The 24,864-nt window shown below is 41.0% G+C and overlaps 1 protein-coding gene across 6 annotated transcripts in view; it reads right to left on the reverse strand.

The window, feature by feature from the left end:
- Positions 1 to 24,864, reverse strand: part of SNRPE (small nuclear ribonucleoprotein polypeptide E) — a 167,171-nt gene that overhangs the window by 40,930 nt on the left and 101,377 nt on the right. The window contains exons 6-7 of one of the 6 annotated variants that reach the window (XR_010840588.1): positions 15,627 to 15,835; positions 11,989 to 12,226 (exon numbers count right to left, since the gene is read on the reverse strand). Coding sequence is in view for 1 of the 6 variants with exons in the window: in XM_067033478.1 (XP_066889579.1) it covers positions 15,822 to 15,835 (14 nt within the window). In the remaining 5 variants the exon portion in view is untranslated. Of the gene's footprint in view, positions 1 to 11,988; positions 12,227 to 12,516; positions 12,563 to 14,893; positions 14,920 to 14,976; positions 15,836 to 24,864 lie in introns of those variants that run through there. The other 5 variants (XR_010840589.1, XR_010840590.1, XR_010840593.1 and 2 more) reach the window with 5 other exon arrangements.

Consider the following 24,864-nt stretch of genomic DNA (forward strand, 5'->3'; position numbering starts at 1 on the left):
AGGGTCCCACCCTTATGATCTCATTTAACCTTAATTACTTCATTACTCCAAACCCAGTCACACTGTGAGTTAGGGCTTCGACATATGATTTGGGGGAGACACAATTCGACCCATAGCATTTCACTCTTGGCCCCCCAGATTCATGTCTTATTGCCTGCAAAATACATTTACTCCATCCCAACAGCCCCCGAAGTCTTAACTCATTCCAGTATCAACCCTGAAGTTTAAAGTCTCAGCTAAATATCATCTAAAGCCGGTATGCATGGCCCTTGAGGGGTATATTCATCCTAAGGCAAAATTCTTTTCCAGCTGTGATCTTGTGAAACCAGACAAGTTATGCACTTCCAAAATATGCACTTCAATACAATGGTGGGCGGGTGTAAGATAGACATTCCCATTCCAAATAGGAGAAATCCAAAAGAAGAAATTGTTGATGGGTCCCAAGCAAGTATAAACCTAGCAAGGTCAATTTCATTAGCTCTTAAGTTTTGAGAATAATCCACTTTGGCTCAGTGCTCTACCTGCTAGACCCACTGAGGTGGCTGTCCTGCCTTCAGGACCCACTGGAGGAGTGGTCCCACCTCCACAGCTCTGCTACTGGAGATCCTGTCCCCAAGGCTCTTGGCAGCCCCACCCTCGAGGCTTCAGTCAGAGGCTGTTTGGCCTCTTGACACCAAGACAAGGCCCCGCCATTTGAAACCAAGGAGGCAGCCCTGAAGATCTTTGAATTACCTGAGCAGTCATTCCTCCCTAAATAGGAGACATTTACAGCCTAACAGCTCTATGGTCCTGTTCTTAGAACCTAAAAAGTCCAACAGCTTTCCTTCATTTTGTCTCATTTTTTCTGTTCACTTTGGCAGTGTCTTTGCTGGTATAATCACATCTGTATTCCTGGCTTCTACTGAGATGGCTAAGTTGTGCCCAGGATCTCTTTATCAAATGGTTGTTCACACACCCTTGGTGTTCTCTTCACAAGCTTTCTTATTTTTTCTTACAATATGAATAGGCTGATACTTTTCCAAATCTTCAAGTTCTGTTTCCTTTTTGATTAATAATTCCTTCTTCGATTCATCTCTCTCCTTTTACATTTTACTATGAGTCAAGAGGAACCAAGCCACTCCTTGAATACCTTGCTTGAAAATCTCCTGAGTTAAATATCCAATTTTATACTTCATAAGTTCTACCTTCCACAAAACATCAGAACATAAGTTTAGCCAAGCTCTTTGCCACTTTATAACAAGGATAACCTTTCCCCTAGTTTCCAATAACATGTTCCTCATTTCTATCTGAAATCTCACCAGAATCGCCCTTAAGTTCCAGTCCAAGTCCAAAGGCCTGAGAACCAGGAGAGTTGATGGTGTAAGTTTCAGTCCAAAAGCTAGCAGACTCGAGACCCAAGAAGAGCTGATGTTTCAGTTCAAGTCCAAAGACAGGAGAAGACCAGTGTCCCAGCTCAAGGCTGTCAGGCAAAAGGAGTTTCTTCTTATTCAACTTTTTTGTTCTATTCAGGTTTTCAATTGATTGGATGAGGTCCACTCACATTAGGAAGGGCAATCTGCTTTACTTAGTCTATCAATTCAAATGTTAATCTCATCCAGAAACACCCTCACAGACACAACCAAAATAACGTTTGACCAAATGTCTGGGTACCCATGTCCCAGTCAAGTTGGTCCATAAAATTACCTACTGCCTGGATCACCCAGGGAAGTCATAATAGACTTTTTAAACCTTTCCCTTAACAAGCTTTGACTGAGTATATGCTAGGTACAAGGTCCCATTCCTAAGAGGCTTTAAATGCAAATTTAATTCTGTTCAATCTGATTTGATTCCAACTGTGGACTAGATTGTTACCACAGATGGTAAGTTCATCTCTACAGAGGTCTTACTGTAGATGCCGACTGGATGGCATGGTGTATAGCTCACAGTTTCAGTGATTGTAGGCTATGGATGGCAACACTGCCATGAAATGGGCAGCAGTTGTGGGAAGGCAAGGAAGGAGAAGCTGTGCTAGATCAGTGCTTCTCTAGAAGTATATGAAGTAAAGTACTTGGGTAGTTCATCAAAATGCTGATTCTTTTTTTTTTTTTTTGTGGTACGCAGGCCTCTCACTGCTGCGGCCTCTCCCACTGCGGAGCGCAGGCTCCGGACGCACAGGCTCAGCGGCCATGGCTCACGGGCCCAGCCGCTCCGCGGCACGTGGGATCCTCCCGGACCGGGGCACGAACCCGTGTCCCCTGCATCGGCAGGCGGACTCCCAACCACTGCGCCACCAGGGAAGCCCCAAAATGCTGATTCTTATTCAGCAGTTCTGAAGTAGAGCTTGAGATTCTGCATTTCTAATAAACTCCCAGGTGATGTTAATGCTGCTGGTCTAGAGATCACACATTTTTTTTTTTTTTTTTTTTTTTTTTTTTTTTTTTTTTTTTGCGGTACGCGGCCTCTCACTGCTGTGGCCTCTCCCGTTGCGGAGCACAGGCTCTGGATGCGCAGGCTCAGCGGCCATGGCTCACGGGCCTAGCCGCTCTGCGGCATGTGGGATCTTCCCAGACCAGGGCACGAACCCGTGTCCCCTGCATCGGCAGGGGGACTCTCAACCACTGCGCCACCAGGGAAGCCCGGGATCACACTTTGAATAGCAAGGTACTAGATGAGCTTTAAGGTCCCTTCTGACTCTCAAAATTTGGTCCAATTCAACAAGTGTTCATCGAGAACTTATTGTGTGTCATGATGCTATGAGGTAGCCAATAGAGGTATAAAATTTGTTTCCTGCCTTCAAAGTGCTAACATATTGAGAAATCTGAACAAATAGCCACAGTCTCACAAATTAAGTGATGGCTCAAACTTTTGGGTCCACCTCTGAGTGTCTGGACTCTTAGGAAGGCATCCTTCCTGAAGTTTTTATATCAATGCCTTCCCAAGAAGTTTCATTTCCATTTTTTTTGAGGAAGCCAGGAATCTGAAACGTAGTAGTTTAGCCACCTAGAAAACTAACCTGAAACAGATGAATAAGAACAACAAGAAAATCAGTTCAATGAAAAAGTGCAGTGTTCTTTCTAATCCCACAAGGTCAGTTGTACTGGGTTACATCCCTGAGAAAATAAGAGTACACAGCCTTATGCACAAGGGAGCTCTGGGAAAGGACACCTCTGACCCAATAATCTAGGGTCATAGTTCCCCTAAGAAGGAACAGGGGAGACACTTAGGGTGGAATGGCTAACACTGTGGATTGGGGTCATGTGAGCTTAGATGGGAATGGTCATAGGGCCTCCGGAAGGGCCAGTGCTATCAAACAGTCTTTCAAGCTAAGGACCTTGATCCCTTAGGTTCAACTTGGTGTGGCAAAGGTGGGGGAGGGAGGAGTTGAGAGGTACTCAAAAAACTGGTAACTATAAACAAAGATGGGAGAATGCAATGGCTATGAGGGGTGGGGCAGAGAACACGCTGGCCCAGAGGAGGAAAACAGCAGAAGGACCAGGTGAGACGCCTTGGCTATGAAATGAATAGCTGGCCACAGCAAGGAAAACACTTGCTGAGTTGGCCTTTTTACAGTGAATAGCTCAGGCTGGTCTTGTGATTGCTGGTGAAAGCAGAATCCACTTCCCCAAACAGTCCTCCCCACACACCCCAGTTCTCCAGTTCCTATTGCCCAGCCTTAATCTCCACTGTCTTCCTTCCATGGTGGCCCTGGTAAGGTTGAGGGCAACTGGAAAGCCTGACAGAGACCTTCCCAACCCCCCACCCCGCCCTTTGGTCCTATACACACACACACACACACAAACACACACATGTGCACAAACCCCCCCTAACCAGGCCAGTGGCTTGAGCTCAGAATGTCTGAGGTGGTGGGGGTTGGAATAGGGGAAAGGGGGAGGGAAGGAAAAGGAGAATCAAACAGAAACCTTCTCATCTTTCTATCAGCAGCCATGCAAGGAATATTGTTCAGCATGGCACAAAAGCGGCACTGAAAATAGCTGCAGCCAGAGCGGGGCTGCCAACCACTGCCTGAGATAACGTCTACTTGGAGACACTGGTGTCTTTGTGGTGCTGTCAGTGTCCCTATTGTTCCTGAGCCTATTGCCTGGGGAATATTGTTCCCGGCTTTTGTCTCCCCCGGTTCACGGTTCACTTTTGTTTGCCTTTACTTACCATTTCATTCCTTGCTTCCTTTGTGCTATCCCATTCCCTCCTTTGTCTCTCCCTCTCTAAGCCTGCCTGTGGTGTGGATTGGTGCCCAAGGAGACAATAGGCCCTACAGCTCCCAACCTATGGCCCCACACTGAACCACACACCCCATAGTGTAGACGGTTCCATTCCAGCTCTCCCTCTCCCAAGTGGCACCCAAGACATCCCAAAGGTGGGAGAGCCTTGAGGGAGGGTGGGGTCCAAGCTACCCACTCCCCTCCTGGTAGCAGCGAGGAAAGATCAGTGGGGTATTTGATTCCAGGAGGAAGTCTGAAAGCCTAAAGTGGGTCCCTGTCTCTTTCTGGAACTCTCTCCCTTTTCTCTTGTTTTAAAAATAGGTTTTGGGTCCAGTCAGAGTAATAAGGACATGCTCTCACCCCACCTCCCCCAAACCCTCTCTCAAGTGCCCAGCATGCACGTCTCTGACCAGGGCGCTCATTTTTCTTCCCCCTCCCTCTCAGCCTCGTGGATCAAAGTGACCTCTGTTTATTTGCACATTCAAATCCAGACTGCCTCCAGTAACCCGATCCAGTCAGGCGCCAGGATGGTGCAGGAAAAGCCCCGCCTGCACCCCTCCCCCCACCTAACAGCCCTTTTGGCAGAACTGGGTAAGGAAGGGGACGGGGTCTCCTAGGGTCAGAGTTGGGAGTGCAAGAGAGGCTGGCAGTGAGACAAAACTGCCAATTCCTTTAGAATGGCCTCTGGTTCTCTCACTTCAATGACAGGGGAAACTAAGGCATCAAAAGAGACTTCGAAAATACAGGACTCAGGTCCTGAGTTTGCCTGCCAACCCCCAGCATGCTCAGGTGTCCGACTGCAGCCCTGCAGAGAGACTCCTTCTCAGTTCCAGCTAAAAGGGGACAGGCCCCAGGCTGTACTTAAGGGGCTGGCATTGACTTCAGGCATCAAAAGCTGTTGATAGAAAGTGCTTTTTGTCTACCTCCCCCAACTTCCTGCCTCTATACAGAAGAGGACAGTGATTGGAGAGTTGAGGAAGCTTTTACTTTGGGGGAAGGCTGGGAGTAGGGACATAACCTGAAGCCAGAGAGGAGCCTCTACTCTCTCATTGTTCTAATTCCAAGGACAATGGGAATAGTCTCCAGAGAGTCATTGTTTCAAAAGCTGGAAATTGGGTAGGGGATTTCCGGAAAGTTTGAATGGAAGCCAAGCTTGGCTGAGAGGAGACAGGAGGAGGAGGAGGAAGAGGAGGAGGAAGGGGAAAAGGAAGATAAGGGGGCAGTCTGGGGTTAGGCAAAAATACTACTGGGCCCTGAGGACAAATTTGCCCTCCTGATTTCACCTCTTTCAATCCAAGATTGCTCTTTTTTGTTCTGATTCTTGCCCTGCCTTTCTCCCCATTCCCTTTCTCCAGCCAAAATTATCTATAAATTCTTAATACTCTTAAGCATAAGGAGAAGCAAAAATAATTTTCCATTCCTTAAGGGAAAGAACTGAGTCTGTTCCACCATTGTAAGCTAAGGTATACTGTAGAGCAACCGAAAGTGATGGCATACAGGCAATATATTCAATTTATTTGAGACTAAAATATTTCCCTTGTAGCTAGGGATGGCCAATGAAACATAAGTAGAAGAGGTGAGGTATCTGGGAACTTCTCCTAAAGGGGCATACCTTTTTGTCCTTCCCACCTTCCTCTTTGACCTGGCTGGAATGTGGTTGCGATGGCTGGAGATCCAGCAGCCTTCTTGAAACCATGAAGGGACCATGAAGGGAGTTTGAAAAGGACTCCCTGTTCCTGTTAAGGAAAGCCAAAGAGAAAAGTAGAAAGTGCTTGGGTCCTTGATGACTGAAGAACTACAATATTAACCTCAAAATGCCTACCTATGAGGTTTATTTAGGTGGGGGTACAGAAAGTTTTATTAGATTAAGCCTTTAATTTGGGTCTTTATTAATAGGACTCAGACACAAGGCTAACTAATACAGTGGCATGATTTATATCAACTAGGAAAGAAATTTCTATACCATTTCTTTCTGTTTGCTGAACTGCTAGGAAAAAGAAAAGGAGTCAAAAGAGATATCCCATTGTGTACTAGAGCATGTGAATAATACTGTAGGTTTTCAAAGTGAAGTCACAAGCTGAGTTTGGAGGCAGGGACTAGAGAGAACACAATGCTCTGTACAATAAAGTAGGAGGAATCATTCTGAGGTGTCTGGGGAGAAGTGAAGAGGCAAAGCAACATGCAGAAGATTGCTATGGATGGTTATATGGACATTAGAGTGAACTGGCAGCTGATAGCCTGAAAGAAGAGAAGAGGGGGGAAATCTCTAAAAGAAGACACAAGAACTAAAAAGACACTGTTTATTAATATTAATCAGGCTTTTGCAACATTATATAAAAATGGACAATTCAAAATGATGAGTATGTGTCATCAAAACAAGTTCACTCCATTTAGTAATGCAAGAGCCAAGAGAGCAGGTGGAACAAATGTTGAAACTTCCTCCTCCTCCAAACACATAAAATCAGGAAGAAAACAGATTTAAAAACTCATAGCCACACTTGAAAACAAGAAAGGGAAATATTAAAAGCTACCAAAGAGGTAAAACAGATTATTTAACAAGATACATGAATCAGATTGATACCAGACTTTCTCATATTTAACAGCAGATGCCAAAAAATAATGGAATAAAATCATCAAAATGGTGAAATAAAATAATGTTAAATATAAAATTCTATGCCCAGTGAGACTATTGTTCCAGAGTAAAGGTAAAGACATCTTTAGGCATGAAAGAACTCAGAAATTTTAGTAATCACAGACTCTGACCAAAAGAACTGTTTCAACAAGAAGAAAAGTGAATCCTGAAAAAGAAAATGTAGGATACAAAGTTTAGCAGAAGATTTTACATATAGCACAAGTGTAATTTTTTTACCATTTTTTTAAGATTCCACAAATAAGCGATACCATATGATATTTGTCTTTCTCTGTCTGACTTACTTCACTCAGTATGACAAACTCTAGATCCATCCATGTTGCTGCAAATGGCATTATTTCATTCTTTTTTATGGCTGAGTAATATACCATTGTATATATGTACCACATCTTCTTTAACCATTCCTCTGTTGATGGATATTTAGGTTGCTGCCATGTCTTGGTTATTGTAAATAGTGCTGCAATGAACATTGGGGTGCATGTATCTTTTCAAATTATGGTTTTCTCTGGGTATATGTCCAGGAGTGGGATTGCTGGATCATATGATAGTTCTATTTTTATTTTTTTATGGAACAACCATACTGTTCTCCATAATGGTTGTACCACTTTACATTTCCACCAACAGTGTAGGAGGGTTCCCTTTTCCCCACATCCTCTCCAGCACTTATTGTTTGTAGATTTTTTGATGATAGCCATTCTGACTTGTTTGAGGAGATAGCTCATTAGTTTTGATGTGCATTTCTCTAAGAATTAGTGATGTTGAGCACCTTTCTATGTGCTTTTTGGCCATCTGTATATCTTCATTGGAGAAATGTCTATTTATATCTTCTGCCCATTTTTTGATTGGGTTGTTTTTTTTGATATTGAGCTGCATTAGCTGTTTGTATATTTTGGAGATTAATCCCTCGTCGGTAGCTTCATTTGCAAATATTTTCTCCCATTCTGTGAGTTGTTTATTCATTTTGTTGATGGTTTCCTTTGCTGTGTGAAAGCTTTTAAGTTTCATTAGATCCCATTTGTTTATTTTTGTTTTTATTTTCATTACTCTAGGAGGTGGATCCAAAAAGATACTGCTGCGATTTATGTCAGAGAGTGTTCTGCCCATGCTTTCCTCTAAGAGTTTTATAGTATCTGGCCTTACATTTAGGTCTTTAATCCATTTTGAGTTTATTTTTGTGTATGGTGTTAGTGTTCTATTTTCATTCTTTTATATGTAGCTGTCCAGTTTCTCCAGCACCACTTATTAAAGAGACTACCTTTTGTCCATTGTATATTCTTGCCTCCTTTGTCATACATTAGTTGACCATAGGTGCATGGGTTTATCTCTGGGCTTTCTATCCTGTTCCATTGATCTATATTTCTGTTTTTGTGCCAGTGCCAAACTGTTTTTTGTTTGTTTGTCTGTGTTTTTTTTTTTAACAATCAGGGCCTTATTTCTTTTTCTTTTAAATTAATTTATTTATTTTTGGCTGCATTGGGTTTTCATTGCTACACATGTCCTTTTGTCTAGTTGCGGTGAGAGGGGGCTACTCTTTGTTGTGGTGCACAGGCTTCTCATTGCAGTGGCTTCTCTTGTTGCAGAGCACAGGCTCTAGGCACGTGGACTTCAGTAGTTGTGGCACACGGGCTCTAGAGCTCAGGGTCAGTAGTTGTGGTGCACGGGCTTAGTTGCTCCAAGGCATGTGGGATCTTCCCGGACCAGGGATTGAACCCATGTCCCCTGCATTGCCAAGTGGATTCTTAACCACTGCACCACCAGGGAAGTCTCCCAAACTGATTTCTACAGCTTTGTAGAAGCTCCCTGAAGTCAGGGAGCCTGATTCTGTTTTTCTTTCTCAAGATCTGCTTTGGCTATTTGAGGTCTTCTGTGTTTCTGTACATATTGTAAATCTTTTTGTTCTAATTCTGTGAAAAATGTCATTGGTAATTTGATAGGGATTACACTGAATCTGTAGATTGCTTTGGGTAGTATAGTCATTTTCACAATATTGATTATTCCAGTCCAAGAACATGGTATATCTCTCCACTTGTTTGTGTCATCTTTGATTTCTTTCATCAACATCTTATCTGAGTACAAGTCTTTTGCCTCCTTAGGAAGGTTTATTCCCAGGTATTTTATTCTATTTGATGTGATGGTGAATGGGACTGTTTCCTTAGTTTCTCTTTCTGATCTTCCATTGTTAGTGTATAGGAATGCAAAAGATTTCTGTGTATTGATTTTGTATCCTGCAACCTTACCAAATTCATTGATGAGCTCTAGTAGTTTTCTGGTAGTGTCTTTACAATTTTCTATGTATAGTATCATGTCATCTGCAAACAGTGATAATTTTACTTCTTTTCCAATTTGCATTACTTTTATTTCTTTTTCTTCTCTGATAGCCATGACTAGAACTTCCAAAACTATATTGAATAAAAGTGGAGAGAGTGGACATCCTTGTCTTGTTCCCGATCTTAGATGAAATGCTTTCAGTTTTTCACCATTGAGAATGATGTTACCTGTGGGTTTGTTGTATATGGCTTTTATTATGTTGAGGTAGGTTCCCTCTATGCCCACTTTCTGGAGATTTTTTATCATAAATCGGTGTTGAATTTTGTCAAAAGCTTTTTCTGCCTTTATTGAGATGATCATATGGTTTTTATTCTTCAGTTTGTTAATGTGGTGTATCACATTGACTGATTTGCATATTCTGAAAAAATCCTTGCATCCCTGGAGCACATGTGTAATTTTTTAAAAAGGAAATGCATAGGTAGGTGATGCTACAGTAATGAACAGTATTCCCAAATCCCAATGGCTTATAATCACAAAGGTGTATTTCTTGCTCATGTCAGCTCAGCTGCAGGTTGGCTAGGGTTCTGCTCTATATGGCTTCTTTATTCTGAGATTTAAGTGGCAGCAAAAGTTTCTATTGGGAAGAAACTAATTTCTCAGCAGAGGGAAAAGGAAAGTGGAGTGCCATCGTTATTAAAATATCAGCTAGGGAGTAGCACATAGCCTTTAACCCACAAAACAAGTCAGGTGGCCAAGCCTGCCATACATGGGATGTGTCCTAAAACTCACATGGCAATAAGAGGGGAGTTACATATAATTCTCTCAGGAAAGGGGGTGAATCATTTGGGAACAGGAATATAATCTACCACAACAGGCAAAACAACTGGAAAAATATGACTTTTAGCAACTATGAATTCTGGGGAGAAGAATATAGGTAATTATATTCTGCATCTTTTAGGTTCTCAAAATGAAAAAAGAAGACAAAGGAAAAAGTTTAGATCCACTAGAATAAGCACTTTTGTATCCTTTTTTTTTTTTTTTTTTTTTTTTTTGTGGTACGCGGGCCTCTCACTGTTGTGGCCTCTCCCATTGCAGAACACAGGCTCCAGACGCATAGGCTCAGTGGCCATGGCTCGTAGGCCCAGCCACTCCGTGGCATGTGGGATCTTCCCGGACCAGGGCACGAACCCATGTCCCCTGCATCAGCAGGTGGATTCTCAACCACTGCACCACCAGGGAAGCCCTGTATCCTGCTTTTTAAAGTTTAACATTAGGGACTTCCCTGGTGGTCCAGCAGTTAAGACTCCATGCTCACAACACAGGGAGCCCGGGTTCGATCCTTGGTCAGGGAACTAGTTTCCGCATGCTGCAACTAACAGATCCCACATGTTACAACTAAAAAGATCCCGCATGCCACAACTAAAAAGATCCTGCATGCTGCAACTAAAGATCCTGCATGCTGCAACTAAAGATCCCACATGCCACAATGAAGATCCCACATGCCACAACTAGGACATGGCGTAGCCAAATAAATAAACAAATTTTTAAAAAAAGTTTAACATTAATCTTGTGAGCAGAGGGGAGGGAAAAAACCTTTCTCCTGCTGGGGCCCTGGGAATTAAACTGACAAAAGACAGATTAATAATAGAAAAACAGGGCTTCCCTGGTGGCGCAGTGGTTGAGAATCCGCCTGCCGATGCACGAGACACGGGTTCGTGCCCGGGTCCGGGAAGATCCCACATGACGTGGAGTGGCTGGGCCCGTGAGCCATGGCCGCTAGGCCTGCGCATTCGGAGCCTGTGCTCCGCAACGGGAGAGGCCACAACAGTGAGAGGCCTGCATACCGCGAAAAAAAAAAAAAAATAGAAAAACAGTTAACATGTGCAGAGTGCATACGCATGGGGGAAATTCAATGATGAGTAACTCAAAGGGGTGGTTAGAACTCAGGGCTTGTATAGCACCTTAACAAAGAACAATAAATTTGTAGAGAAGTGGTAAGACAAAGGAAAATTAGTTTAGGCTTTTAGAGTGGTAAACTGTGGGAAGGTAAGTACACACGGAAAGGAATGGAAGATAAGGTTTATTTCAATAAGCTTTGTTTGCAGACCTGTCTCAGTGCTGATTTTTCATCTTCTTCATGGCCGTAACACTCTCCCAGAAAAAGAGATTTATAGCAGTCCTCATTTCTCAGAAGTGTCTGCTTTTAGTCAGTAGAGAAAGTTCTGAGAAGGCTTTTTTCTGCATCTGTTGATTGTCACTTGCCTCCAGCTCAAAATAGTCTTTATGCTAAAATGGCATACCCTGGGGTGGCATATTCTGATCTGCAGGAGTATTAGCTCATATCACTAATAGTTCTCCCATTTATACTTTTTTAGATGCAGAGATCTAATATGGCTTAGGAAAACCAAAGTAGATGAGATGATAGAACTTTGGGACTTACACGGTTATAACTTATGCACATTTCCCAAGGAATCTGTATATTTGATGTTTTATTGTGTGTAATTATGATTCTGAGGGCCATATAACTTTAAATAATTAAATGTAAAACTTTATTTTTAAAAATGAAAAGGCACCAAAATAATATTAAGCACATAAAAATATTGGACAATGAGAGAATCATGAAGAAATGTGCTTACCAACACATTTGGTAAGCACATCTGGGCATTCAGTTCTCAGGAAAAGTTGTGAAAAATTTTGAAATGGATCAAAGAATTACTGGATGTATTCAACTGGAAACTATGCATTATCTAAAGCACACCCTTTTAGGTTATCTGATTCTTTGACAGGGGTTTGCACCTTTCATTGTCTCTGAGCTATTTTACAACAATGTAAGTTGTAGATAACATAGCAATGCAAATAATTCTGGTTTTTAAAAAATTTATTTATTTATTTTTGGCTGTATTGGGTCTTCGATGCTGCCCGCAGGCTTTCTCTAATTGCAGAGAGTGGGGGCTACTCTTTGTTGCAGTGCGCAGGCTTCTCATTGCGGTGGCTTCTCTTGTTGTGGAGCATGGGCTCTAGAGCACAGGCTTCAGTAGTTGTGGTGCACGGGGTTAGTTGCTCCGTGGCATGTGGGATCTTCCTGGACCAGGGCTTGAATCCATGTCCCCTGCATTGGCAGACGGATTCTTAACCACTGCGCCACCAGGGAAGCCCAATAACTCTGCTTTTTTTTTTTTTTTTTTTTTTTTTTGAGGTACGCGGGCCTCTCACTGTTGTGGCCTCTCCCATTGCGGAGCACAGGCTCCGGACGCGCAGGCTCAGCAGCCATGGCTCACGGGCCCAGCCGCTCCGCGGCATGTGGGATCTTCCCGGACCGGGGCACGAACCCGTGTCCCCTGCATCGGCAGGCGGACTCTCAACCACTGCGCCACCAGGGAAGCCCAATAACTCTGCTTTATACACTTGCAAATGAATCTTGTCCAGTGAAGGGACACTTGATTTCCTACCCCCTCCCCAAAAAAGAAAATAACTAGTTTTGCGTCTATTTGTAGATTCATTTTAGGGCCTACATATATGTCTGGTCTTTGAATTCTCCTTTTAACTTGTTGAAATATTACTTATTTCTTCATTAATTAATGAGTTAAATAAAATCTTTGGGTGTGTTCTTTTTTTTTTTTTTTTTTTTGCGGTACTCGGGCCTCTCACTGCTGTGGCCTCTCTCGTTGCGGAGCACAGGCTCCGGACGCGCAGGCTCAGAGGCCATGGCTCACGGGCCCAGCCGCTCCGTGGCATGTGGGATCTTCCCGGACCGGGGCACGAACCCGCGTCCCCTGCATCGGCAGGCGGACTCTCAACCACTGCGCCACCAGGGAAGCCCGGGTGTGTTCATTTTATATTTGTAAGAGCATCAAGATTTTATCTTTAAAAAATTTATCCTGTAACAATGAATATTCCACAAAACTTCTTTTGTTATGAATATTTATTAGGAGTCAGTCTCTGATGCTATATGTTTTTGCAAATGTATGGTATGGAATAATATTTTGAATGATTAATTGTTGCCTTTTCCCCATGATTTTTTCCTTGACTCATACCCCATTTGGTCCAAGCTTGTTCCATCAGATTCTCTCTCTTAGTAATGTAAATTCAAAGACATTTGTGAGTTCTGAGGCTGGGGGTGAGGTGGTAACTACTTGGCACTGGTGGGGTCACCATCTCTGTGGGATCATGGATAGAGAAGCAAGAGAGGAGGCAAGCTGGATGAGGCTGATGAGGCAGCCATACCCGGAACGTGGTTCCTGACTGCTGTCTGCTTCCTGTCTCTCCTGGAAGCCTTTGAGTTCTGAAAATTATCCAGAAATCTTCCAACAAGTTTTCTTTTTGATTTACCTAATGTGAGCTGATTTATGTTATTTGCAATCAGAATAACTTTAATCAAAACAAAGTGGCATCATGATGGAGGGCAGAAACCATTACCCTGGTTAAATCCAAGTCTCTGCCTATCTTGCCTGAATCTTTGTGACTGGAGGAAAACACCCAACCTCACTGACTTTTTCTCCCTTTAAATTCATGATTATCAGTGTCAGTGAGTCTTTATGCTGTCCAGCAGTCATCCTTTACTCCCCTAATCTGTTCCAGATCCCACTCTCTCCCCTAATCTCCTCATACCCCCAACACCTCCTCACACATTCTCCCCCTGGGCAGTGAACCTGGCTTGCTTCATCACCAAGAAAACTGAAACTATCATGAAAGCACTTCTACAGATTATCACCACTTCTACTCATCTGGCTTCCAGGAGGCCATGGTGTCTCAGCTTCCTTTTTCCTCATAGATTCTTCCCTCTCAGTCTCCTTTGCTAGCCTCTCTTCTCCCAAACCTCGAAATCTGCACTGTCCAACACCATAGTTACTGGCCTCACAGGGCTACAGAGCACTAGAAGCCTGAATGATGTAAGCATGCAACACATACAAGATTTCAAAGACCTACCAGGATAGAAGGGCAAACAAAATATTTCATTAATAATTTTTATAGTGATCACATGTTGAAATGATAATACTTTGGATATCTTAGGTTAAATAAAATATAGTTTAAAATTACTTTCACCTGTTTCTTTTTCTTTTTCTAAATGTGGGCTACTAGACCACTTAAAACTGACCTGACTCACATTGTATTTCTATCATCAGCACTGCTCTAAATGTCGGAGTGCCCAGGACTCAGTGTTTGGTCCTCTAGTCTTTCTCTACTCTCACTCTCTCATTCAGTTTCAGGGCTTTGAATACTTTATATATGCCAACAGACCTCTCTCCTGAGCTCCTGACTGTATATCCAACCGCTTGCTCAACTTCTCCACCTGGAAATCGAATATACACCTCAGATTGGCTCTCCCATCTCAGCCGATGGCAACTCTGTTCAGTTGTTCAAGAGAAAACCGTAGAGTCATCTTTGACTTCTTCCTTTATCTCAAATGCCATATCCATTTCTTTCAGTGGGCTTATATTCAAACTATATCCAGAATCTAACCATCTTCACTATGATGGGGTTTAGGACACACTATTCCAAAATATGGCACCTGGGCATACTGAATATTTTAAGGTGAAGGAGTTTGAGAAAACAGCAGAAGCAGGAAAGTCACTCTGACCTCCCCTGCCCTTTCCCCCCTGAAGCAGATCCCAAGTCGCTCATGTGAGAAGTGTTCTCCTTATACCCAGAGGAAAGAAATATCCTTATCTCCAAGAGAAGGGACTTGGACACGAAGAAGAATCCGAATGAACAAGACTTGCTGACTTTTCTCCAGGTTATTATGCGTAGCTCAGACTCTTTGTCCTATCACATCTTTCCATGACTTTCCACTCCTCAACAAACCTAGCATTAAAAGCACTCAGGTTTAACCATTTTTTCGGGTCTTCACATTTATTTAAATATGTAAAATAAATATGTATGATTTTCTCCTGTTAATCTTTATCAGTTTAAATTTCAGACCCAACTGAGAGACCCTAAAACAGTCAAGGAAAACTTTTTCCTCCCCTACAACTACTTCCCCTGCTACGACCATCTTTTCTTGCCTAGATTACTGGAATAGTAAGGAAGAGATCGCCCAGCTTCTACCCTTGTGTCTTTACAGCCTGTTCTTAACAAAGCACCTGAGGGATACTTTAACCTCTGTGTTAAAAATCCTGTCACTCAGAGTAAAAACCACTCCTAACTGCCCTGCATGATCTGATCCCCATCACTTCCCTGGCCTCGTCTCCTACCAACTCCCATTCACCCTGTTCCAACAACACAGCTATTCCTTAACAGGCCACACAGGATCCTGTATTAAGGCCTTAGTATTCGTTGCTCTCGAAAATCTTAGATATTCATATGGCTGAATATCTAATTCAACTCCTTCATCTTTTTGTTGAGATGTCCCATTCTAAAGGAGGTTCCTCCTTTTAAAATTGTAATCTACCTCTTCTCACCCCAATATATTCTCGTCTACTTTTTCTTTTCTCCAAAGTACTTACTTATCACCCTCCAATATCCTATACAATTTACTTATTTATTATGTTTATTGTGTATTGTTATCTCACCGATCATCCATGCCATGAGAGTAGAAGCTCCTGTAGGGCAAGGAACTTGTGTCTCTTTTGTTTTCCGATGCATTCCAAGTGCTAACTACAGTGTCCGACACATAGTAGGCACTCAATACATATCTGTTGAATACACATTAGGCTAATCAGAGGAGGCTGATTAGTCTCACAAGGTGCAATACTACAAACTCCAGTTCAGGGTGGCCAACCTGGAAGCAGAAAAGAAAAACAAAACCACAAATCAGATTCTGAAATCCAGATCAATAAAACAGTTACTCGCCAGGTCCAAATGCAGCCAACCAAATGGTCTGATTTGCTCTTTTTTCTTTTTGTCTTAGACTGGTTGATACAATTGACTGGGGGAAAAAAAGGCGATCCTGAAAATCTCACTGGGAAGATGGAGAAAGCATCGATAATTGCTGGAACCCTGACCCTGGTCCCCTAAACAGCCTCTTTTCATGCATGCCTTTGCTGAAAGAGAGATCCCATTCCAAGGCAAGGAATGGAATGCAGTTGTGGGGCAAGGGCAACATTCCTGGGGAGATTATGGAAGATAGGTTCAATGCAGGCCCCTTTGTTCTAGGTCTAAGCCTGGAGGCTAAGGCCATTCACCAGAAAACAATTGGTGATGCTAAGAAATGGAAGGTCCACACCTGGTTTTTAAGTTCAGTATGGATGGAAGTACATGTGACAAGATCCAGCAATGTTACTAACATTCTTTCATCCATAAACAAATATTAATGAGTTCCTATTATGTGCCAGACACATTCTTGGCCTTGAGGAAACAGTGGTAATTAATATAAGGTCGCTGCTTTCATGGAGTTTATGTTCTGATTGGTGTTGACTAAAAAAATATTCACAACCTAAAAGTTGAGGGTTATGTTTTATTCAGTGGAAATTTTTAGGACTTCAAGCCCAGGAGGCAGCATCTCAAGTAACCCTGAGAGAACTGCTCCGAGGAGGCGCAGCAGAGAGCCAGGATATAAAGGAGTTTTGCAGCAAAGGGTAGGTAGTCTGAACGTCAAAAATTATTGTTAATTAAAGAAAACCAGGTATCTCAAGTTAAGGAATTTAGTGCTTTTCTATGTATGGGACAATGCGAGAGTCTGGGCTCACTGAAATCATTCCTTTGATAGGCACCTCAACTATCTGGGTCCAGTATCCTGCGTTTTCACATAGGGCTCATCAGCTCACTGCTTTTGGCAGTGGCTGCAATCACTGAGGACTGTGACATCCTTTGTTTACTGATACAGCAGGCAATATTCCATTTCTCAGTTCCTCCTCTTGGTCCAAAATTTGACCAATATTTGGAAGACATTTCATGACCAATTTTTGTCCCACCGCCCTGGGAGGCTTGTCTCAGATCAGGCAAAAATTCTTGTTGATATGCCACTCCAGGTGCTAATTTCCGGATTACGTCCTGTAGATAATTAAATATTCTCTGGATCCTCTGTCTTTCTAGCCTATTTTGCTCCAGGAGATACGTTCCCTTGTTGCTTCTTCCCACACCTAGAATCACACTATTACAATTATTCTATGTGGAGTTGTAAATGTGATCTATTTCCTCAAGATAGGTACTGTAAGAGACAACAATCTTATAAAATCCATAGGATATAAGTAATTCAACTAGTAATATTGACAAAGTCATGGTGCAGCAGGGAGACATAAATCATAAACAATTTGGAAACAAATTAAAACAATGATTAGTATAACTAGTTGTAATCCAATTGTAATAAACCATCAAGTCCACAAGAGAGCCAGCTGGAGAAGCCAAATTCTGGAAGAATCAGGTAGAGAGAAAAGATAAACATGTCATCTTTGTTTACAGAGATATATTTTATCAAGTTGATGTAGGTCATAACATAATAGGAAAGCTTTTTCTGGAAAACAAAGATTAAAGTTAGTACAGTTTCCAAACAGTCATAAAGTTATAATCATATCAATTAATTCAGTCCCATGTAATTAATTCCTGTTGATCTGGATAAAGTCATCAGGTTTTCCATTAGAGTTTTGTCATTTGTTACCCGGTTCAATGGTATTGTCTAAAGGCTATCAGAAATTTATATTTGTTTTAAAAGTTATTTTTAAGAGTCTTCTTGAAAATCTTCATTTTGTAAAAGTATCAGTGTAAAATAATGATTGTCTATAAAGGACAAAACTTAAAATAGCATGGTTAAAGATTTGAGTACAAAGCAATTAGCAAGAAACTTGGCTATTTTTGTTACGTATAACATATTAGGGTAATAACTAGAATTATGACTGATAATATCATATCAGGACATATCAGAGGTTAGAGATTCCATATAAATTTTGGAATATCTATATTAATGACATTTATCTGTACACTATAACCTAAGGTTCATCTCCAATCACTTGACAATGTTTTTGAAGTACTTTAACATACCAAATAAAGTTAGTTTAACATTCTTCTCTGAGATGTCTCAGAGATGCTCTTTTGAAGCATCCCAGAGCCAGCTGGAGGCTAAAAGAGTTTTAGTTAGATTTTGTGTGTGTGTGTGTGTGTGTGTGTGTGTGTGTGTGTGTGTGGTACGTGGTCCTCTCACTGTTGTGGAGCACAGGCTCCCGGAAGCACAGGCTCAGCGGCCATGGCTCACGGGCCTAGCTGCTCTGCGGCATGTGGGATCTTCCCGGACCGGTGCACGAACCTGTGTCCCCTGCATCGGCAGGTGGACTCTCAACCACTGCGCCACCAAGGAAGCCCTAGTTAGATCTTAATATTTGGGAAGTTTGTTAACAATATAAAAAATGTTTTAAAACACAACAGAATCATTGGTCTCTATGAAACAATACTTATTCATTTAACCAAAGTCGCAAAAAGATTAAAACCAACAAACAAATACAGATCACTTAAGTGCACAGAAACTCACACAATCTGTTATCAGAAAGGAGCACCTTAAAAAACTTTGTTCAAATTCCAGTCTTTTGCTAGCTTACTTAACAACAAAATCCACTTACTTAATTAACTTCAATCTAAACTTAGTTAATCCTGACAATGCATAAATTTTTTTTCCTCTGTAAAATGTAACTCCATTCCTCATACCTTCTTTACTGAAAGCACACATTCTACTTTCCTACTGCATACTGAAATGTTTCCTTATTATTGCTATTAGCTTTAATTACATGTTTAAATTTGAATCTTCAACTCAAAAAAAATTTATAATGAAGACTAAGTGAACAATTCTGAACAGTCTTTTATGTTAGCATTCTGTAGATTGGTGAACAAAAATACCAGTGATAGTTTCTAAAAACATTTGTTTTCATATAGAGAACATCTCAGGGTGGCACCAAACATATTCATTAATAGTCCTAAATACCTTTAGTTTCTCTGTTTAGTTTGATGTCTCAGTATCTTATTGGGGTGTGTGTGTGTGTGTGTGTGTGTGTGTGTGTGTGTGTGTGTGTGTGTGTGAGTGAGTGAATGACCTAGCTATTCAATAAACTTCCATCACTTAAATTAGCACAACTCTAGAACTTTAAGTTACCAAATTTTCTGGAGAGATCATTTTAAGTAGACAGTTCTAAAACATAATTAATTTTAAAGAGTTTACCCAAAAGCTCTTATCTCATTTACATTTACTTTAAAGTTTCATCATATCAAATTATTTTCCTTGGTCTTATTTGACTTTTATTAGACTTAGGTCTAATAGGTCTATATTAATTATATCAACAAACTTTAATATCAGGTATCAACTTAATATTAAATATTTCCCAGTTCACATGAAACTGAAAGTCATTTTGGCCAGTTTCTTTCTTTTTTAAAAAAAATTAATTAATTAATTAATTAATTAGGCTGCATCGGGTCTTAGTTGTGGCACACAGGATCTTTGTTGCGGCATGCAGGAGTTTTTGGTTGCAGCGTGTGGGCTCTTTGTTGCGGCATGTGGGCTACTCTCTAGTTGTGGCATGCAGGCTTCTCTCCAACTGTGGCGCTCAGGTTCCAGAGTGCGTGGGTCAGTAGTTGTGGCATGTGGGCTCTCTAGTTGTGGCAGGCTCTCTAGTTGTGGTGCGCAGGCTCCAGAGCTCATGGGCTCAGTATTTGTGGCATGTGGGTTCTCTAGTTGTGGCACACAGGCTTAGTTGCTCTGCGCCATGTGGGATCTTAGTTCCCTGACCAGGAATCAAACCTGTGTCCCCTGCATTGGAAGGTGGATTCTTAACTACTGGACCACCAGGGAAGTCCCTCGGCCAGTTTCTTTCTTTTTTTTTTTTTTTAGTGGTACGTGGGCCTCTCACTGTTGTGGCCTCTCCCGTTGCGGAGCACAGGCTCCAGACGCACAGGCCCAGCGGCCATGGCTCACGGGCCTAGCCGCTCTATGGCATGCGGGATCTTCCCAAACCAGGGCACGAACCCGTGTCTCCTGCATCGGCAGGTGGACTCTCAACCACTGTGCCACCAGGGAAGCCCCAGTTTCTTTCATATTTAATTTGCAAGCAGTTCTAAATTGAACTCCTTGTAATTCAATTTTGATGATACTTTCCAGAGTATTATCATATATATATATGATGTGTGCACAGACATGTAAACAGACAAAACTAGAGATCTCATGCCTTCACTTAAAAAAAAAAAAACCTAGTTATGAATCATGAGATATTACAATAGAAACATATTAGTTTACAAAGAACAATTGGAATACATTAAAGTTGCTTGCTCAGATGACTAAGCCTTTACTATTTGTAAAGTTTAGCTGCGGGAGCATTCCCAGAGGTTTGAATTTTAAAAATACCACTTTGTCATTTTTCCCCCCTTGGTTGCAGGTCTTGCCTGATTTGAACTAATTAGGCTCATTCTCAGGTCACTGTGGCCTGTATTTACATTTTCTGGCTTGTAGAGATTTGTAAGAAAAAGACAGTTGTTTTTACTTCCCCAAAGAACAAGTCTGTCACCTAAATGATACTAAAAGATTGACTTGTCCAGCTATATATTATATTGATGAGAAGATTTCTTACTAAACTGAAGGTTAAGAGTTCTATGTTCTACAGCTTTATTTTTTTTTATTTTCATTTTTTCTGAACATCTTTATTGGAGTATAATTGCTTTACAATGGTGTGTTAGTTTATGTCTTTTTTTTTTTTTTTTTTTTCTGTATGCGGGCCTCTCACTGTTGTGGCCTCTCCCTTTGCGGAGCGCAGGCTCCAGATGTGCAGGCTCAGCAGCCATGGCTCACGGGCCCAGCCGCTCCGTGGTATGTGGGATCTTCCCAGACCGGGGCACGAACCCGTGTCCCCTGCATCGGCAGGCGGATTCTCAACCACTGCGCCACCAGGGAAGCCCTAGTTTATGTTTTATAACAAAGTGAATGAGCTATATATATACATATATCCCTGTATCTCCTCTCTCTTGCATTTCCCTCCCATCCTCCCTATCCCACTCCTCTAGGTGGTCACAAAGCACAGAGGTGATCTCCCTGTGCTATGCGGCAGCTTCCCACTAGCTATCTAATTTACATTTGGTAGTGTATATATGTCCCTGCCACTCTCTCACTTCGTCCCAGCTTACCCTTCCCCCTCCCCATATCCTCAAGTCCATGCTCTAGTAAGTCTGTGTTTTATTCCCGTCCTGCCACTAATCTCTTCATGACATTTTTTTTTTCTTAGAGTCCATATATATGTGTTAGCATACGGTATTTGTTTTTCTCCTTCTGACTTACTTCATTCTGTATGACAGACTCCAGGTCTAACCACCTCATTACAAATAACTCAGTTTCATTTCTTTTTATGGCTGAGTAATATTCCATTGTATATATGGGCCACATCTTCTTTATCCATTCATCTGTTGATGGACACTTAGGTTGCTTCCATGTCCTGGCTATCGTAAATAGAGTTGCAATGAACATTTTGGTACATGACTCTTTTTGAATTATGGTTTTCTCAGGGTATATGCCCAGTAGTGGGATTGCTGGGTCATATGGTAATTCTATTTTTAGTTTTTTAAGGAACCTCCATACTGTTCTCCATAGTGGCTGTAGCAAATTATACTCCCACCAACAGTGCAAGAGGGTTCCCTTTTCTCTACACCCTCTCCAGCATTTGTTGTTTATAGCTTTTTTGATGATGGCCATCTGACTGGTGTGAGGTGATACCTCATTGTAGTTTTGATTTGCATTTATCTAATGATTAGTGATGTTGAGCATCCTTTCATGTGTTTGTTGGCAATCTGTATGTTTTCTTTGGATAAATGTCTATTTAGGTCTTCTGTCCATTTTTGGATTGGGTTATTTGTTTTTTAAAGAGCTACATGAGATGTTTTTATATTTTGGAGATTAATCCTTTGTCCATTGATTCATTTGCAAATATTTTCTCCCATTCTGAGGGTTGTCTTTTCATTTTGTTTATGGTTTACTTTGCTGTGCAAAAGCTTTTAAGTTTCATTAGGTCCCATTTGTTTATTTTTGTTTTTATTTCCATTTCTCTAGGAGGTGGGTCAAAAAGGATCTTGCTGTGATTTATGTCATAGAGTGTTCTGCTTATGTTTTCCTCTGAGAGTTTTATAGTGTCTTGCCTTACATTTAGGTCTTTAATCTATTTTGGGTTTATTTTTGTGTATGGTGTTAGGGAGTGTTCTAATTTCATTCTTTTACATGTAGCTGTCCAGTTTTCCCAGCACCACTGATTGAAGAGACTGTCTTTTCTCCATTGTATAACCTTGCCTCCTCTGTCATAGATTAGTTGACCATTAATTGTCCATGGGTTTATCTCTGGGCTTTCTATCCTGTTCCATTGATCTATATTTCTGTTTTTGTGTCAGTACCATATTGTCTTGATTACTGTAGCTTTGTAGTATAGTCTGAAGTCAGGGAGTCTGATTCCCCCAGCTCCATTTTTTTTCCCTCAATATTGCTTTGCTATTCAGGGTCTTTTGTGTCTCCATACAAATTTTAAGATTTTTTGTTTTAGTTCTGTACAAAATGCCATTGGTAATTTGACAGGGACTGCATTGAATCTGTAGATTGCTTTGGGTAGTATAGTCATTTTCACAATATTGACTCTTCTAATCCAAGAACATGGTATATCTCTCCATCTGCTTATGTCATCTTTGATTTCCCTCATTAGTGTCTTATAGTTTTCTGAGTACAGGTCTTTTACCTTCTTAGGTAGGTTTATTCCTAGGTATTTTATTCTTTTTGCTGCAGTGGTGAATGGGATTGTTTCCTTAATTTCCCTTTCTGATCTTTCATTGTTAATGTATAAAAATGCAAGAGATTTTTGTGCATTAATTTTGTATTCTGCAATTTTACGAAATTCATTGATTAGCTCTAGTAGTTTTCCAGTGGCATGCTTAGGATTCTCTATGTATAGTGTCATATTATCTGCAAACAGTGACAGTTTTACGTTTTCTTTTCCAATTTGCATTCCTTTTATTTCCTTTTCTTCTCTGATTGCCGTAGATAGGACTTCCAAAACTCTGTTGAATAATAGTGGCAAGAGTGGACATCCTTGTCTTGTTCCTGATCTTAGAGGAAATGCTTTCAGGTTTTCACCATTGAGAATGATGTTTGCTGTAGATTTGTCATATATGGTCTTTATTATATTAAGGTAGGTTCCATCTATGCCCACTTTCTGGAGAGTTTTTATCATAATGTGTGTTGAGTTTTGTCAAAAAGTTTTTCTGCATCTATTGAGATGATTATATGGTTTTTATTCTTCAGTTTGTTAATATGGTGTATCACATTGATTGATTTGCATATATTGAAGAATCCTTGCATCTCTGGGATAAATCTCACTTGATCACGGTGTATGATCCTTTTAATGTGTTGTTGGATTCTGTTTGCTAGTATTTTTTTTTTTTTTTTGCAATACACGGGCCTCTCACTGTTATGGCCTCTCCCATTGTGGAGTGCAGGCTCTGGACGCGCAGGCTCAGCAGCCATGGCTCACGGGCCCAGCCGCTCCATGGCATGTGGGATCTTCCTGGACTGGGGCATGAACCCGTGTCCCCTGCATCAGCAGGCGGATTCTCAACCACCGTGCCACCAGGGAAGCCCTGTTTGCTAGTATTTTGTTGAGGATTTTTGCATCTATATTCATCAGTGATATTGGTGTGTAATTTTCTTTTTTTTTGTAGTATCTTTGTCTGGTTTTGGTATCAGGGTGATGGTGGCCTCATGGAATGAGTTTGGGAGTGTTCCTTCCTCTGCAATTTTTTGGAAGAGTTTGAGAAAGATTGGTGTTAACTCTTCTCTAAATGTTTGATTGAATTCACCTGTGAAGCCATCTGGTCCTGGACTTTTGTTTGCTGGAAGATTTTAAATCTCAGATTCAATTCCATTACTTGTGATTGGTCTGTTCATATTTTCTATTTCATCCTGGTTCAGTCTTGGAAGGTTATATCTTTCTAAGCATTTGCCCATTTCTTCCAGGTTGTCCATTTTATTGGCATAGAGTTGCTTGTAGTGGTTTCTTAGGATGTTTTGTATTTCTGCAGTGTCTGTTGTAACTTCTCCTTTTTCATTTCTAATTTTATTGATTTGAGTCCTTTCCCTCTTTTTCTTCATGAGTCTGGCTAATGGTTTATCAATTTTGTTTATCTTCTCAAAGAACCAGCTTTTAGTTTTATTGATCTTTGCTATTGTTTTCTTTGTTTCTATTTCATTTATTTCTGCTCTGATATTTATGATTTCTTTCCTTCTTCTAACTTTGGGTTTTGTTTTGTTCTTCTTTCTCTAGTTCCTTTAGGTTTAAGGTTAGATTGTTATTTGAGATTTTTCTTGTTCCTTGAGGTAGGCTTGTATTGCTATAAACTTCCCTCTTAGAATTGCTTTTGCTGTATCCCATAGGTTTTGGATTGTCGTGTTTTCATTGTGATTTGTCTCTAGGTATTTTTTTATTTCCTCTTTGATTTCTTCAGTGATCTCTTGGTTATTTAGTAACATATTGTTTAGGCTCCATATGTTTGTGTTTTTTACGTTTTTTCCCTGTAATTGATTTCTAATCTCATAACGCTGTGGTCAGAAAAGATGCTTGATATTATTTCAATTTTCTTAAATTTACTGAGGCTTGATTTTGACCCAAGATGTGACCTATCCTGGAGAATGTTCTGTGCCCACTTTAGAAGAAAGTGTAATCTGCTGTTTTTGGATGGAATGTCCTATAAATATCAATTAAATCTATCTCGTCTATTGTGTCATTTAAAGCTTGTGTTTCCTTAGTAATTTTCTGTTTGGATGATATGTCCATTGGTGTAAGTGAGGTGTTAAAGTCTCCTACTATTATTTCGTTA

Source organism: Kogia breviceps, chromosome 1, assembly GCF_026419965.1.
Source record: "Kogia breviceps isolate mKogBre1 chromosome 1, mKogBre1 haplotype 1, whole genome shotgun sequence".
NCBI classification, from domain to species: domain Eukaryota; kingdom Metazoa; phylum Chordata; class Mammalia; order Artiodactyla; family Physeteridae; genus Kogia; species Kogia breviceps.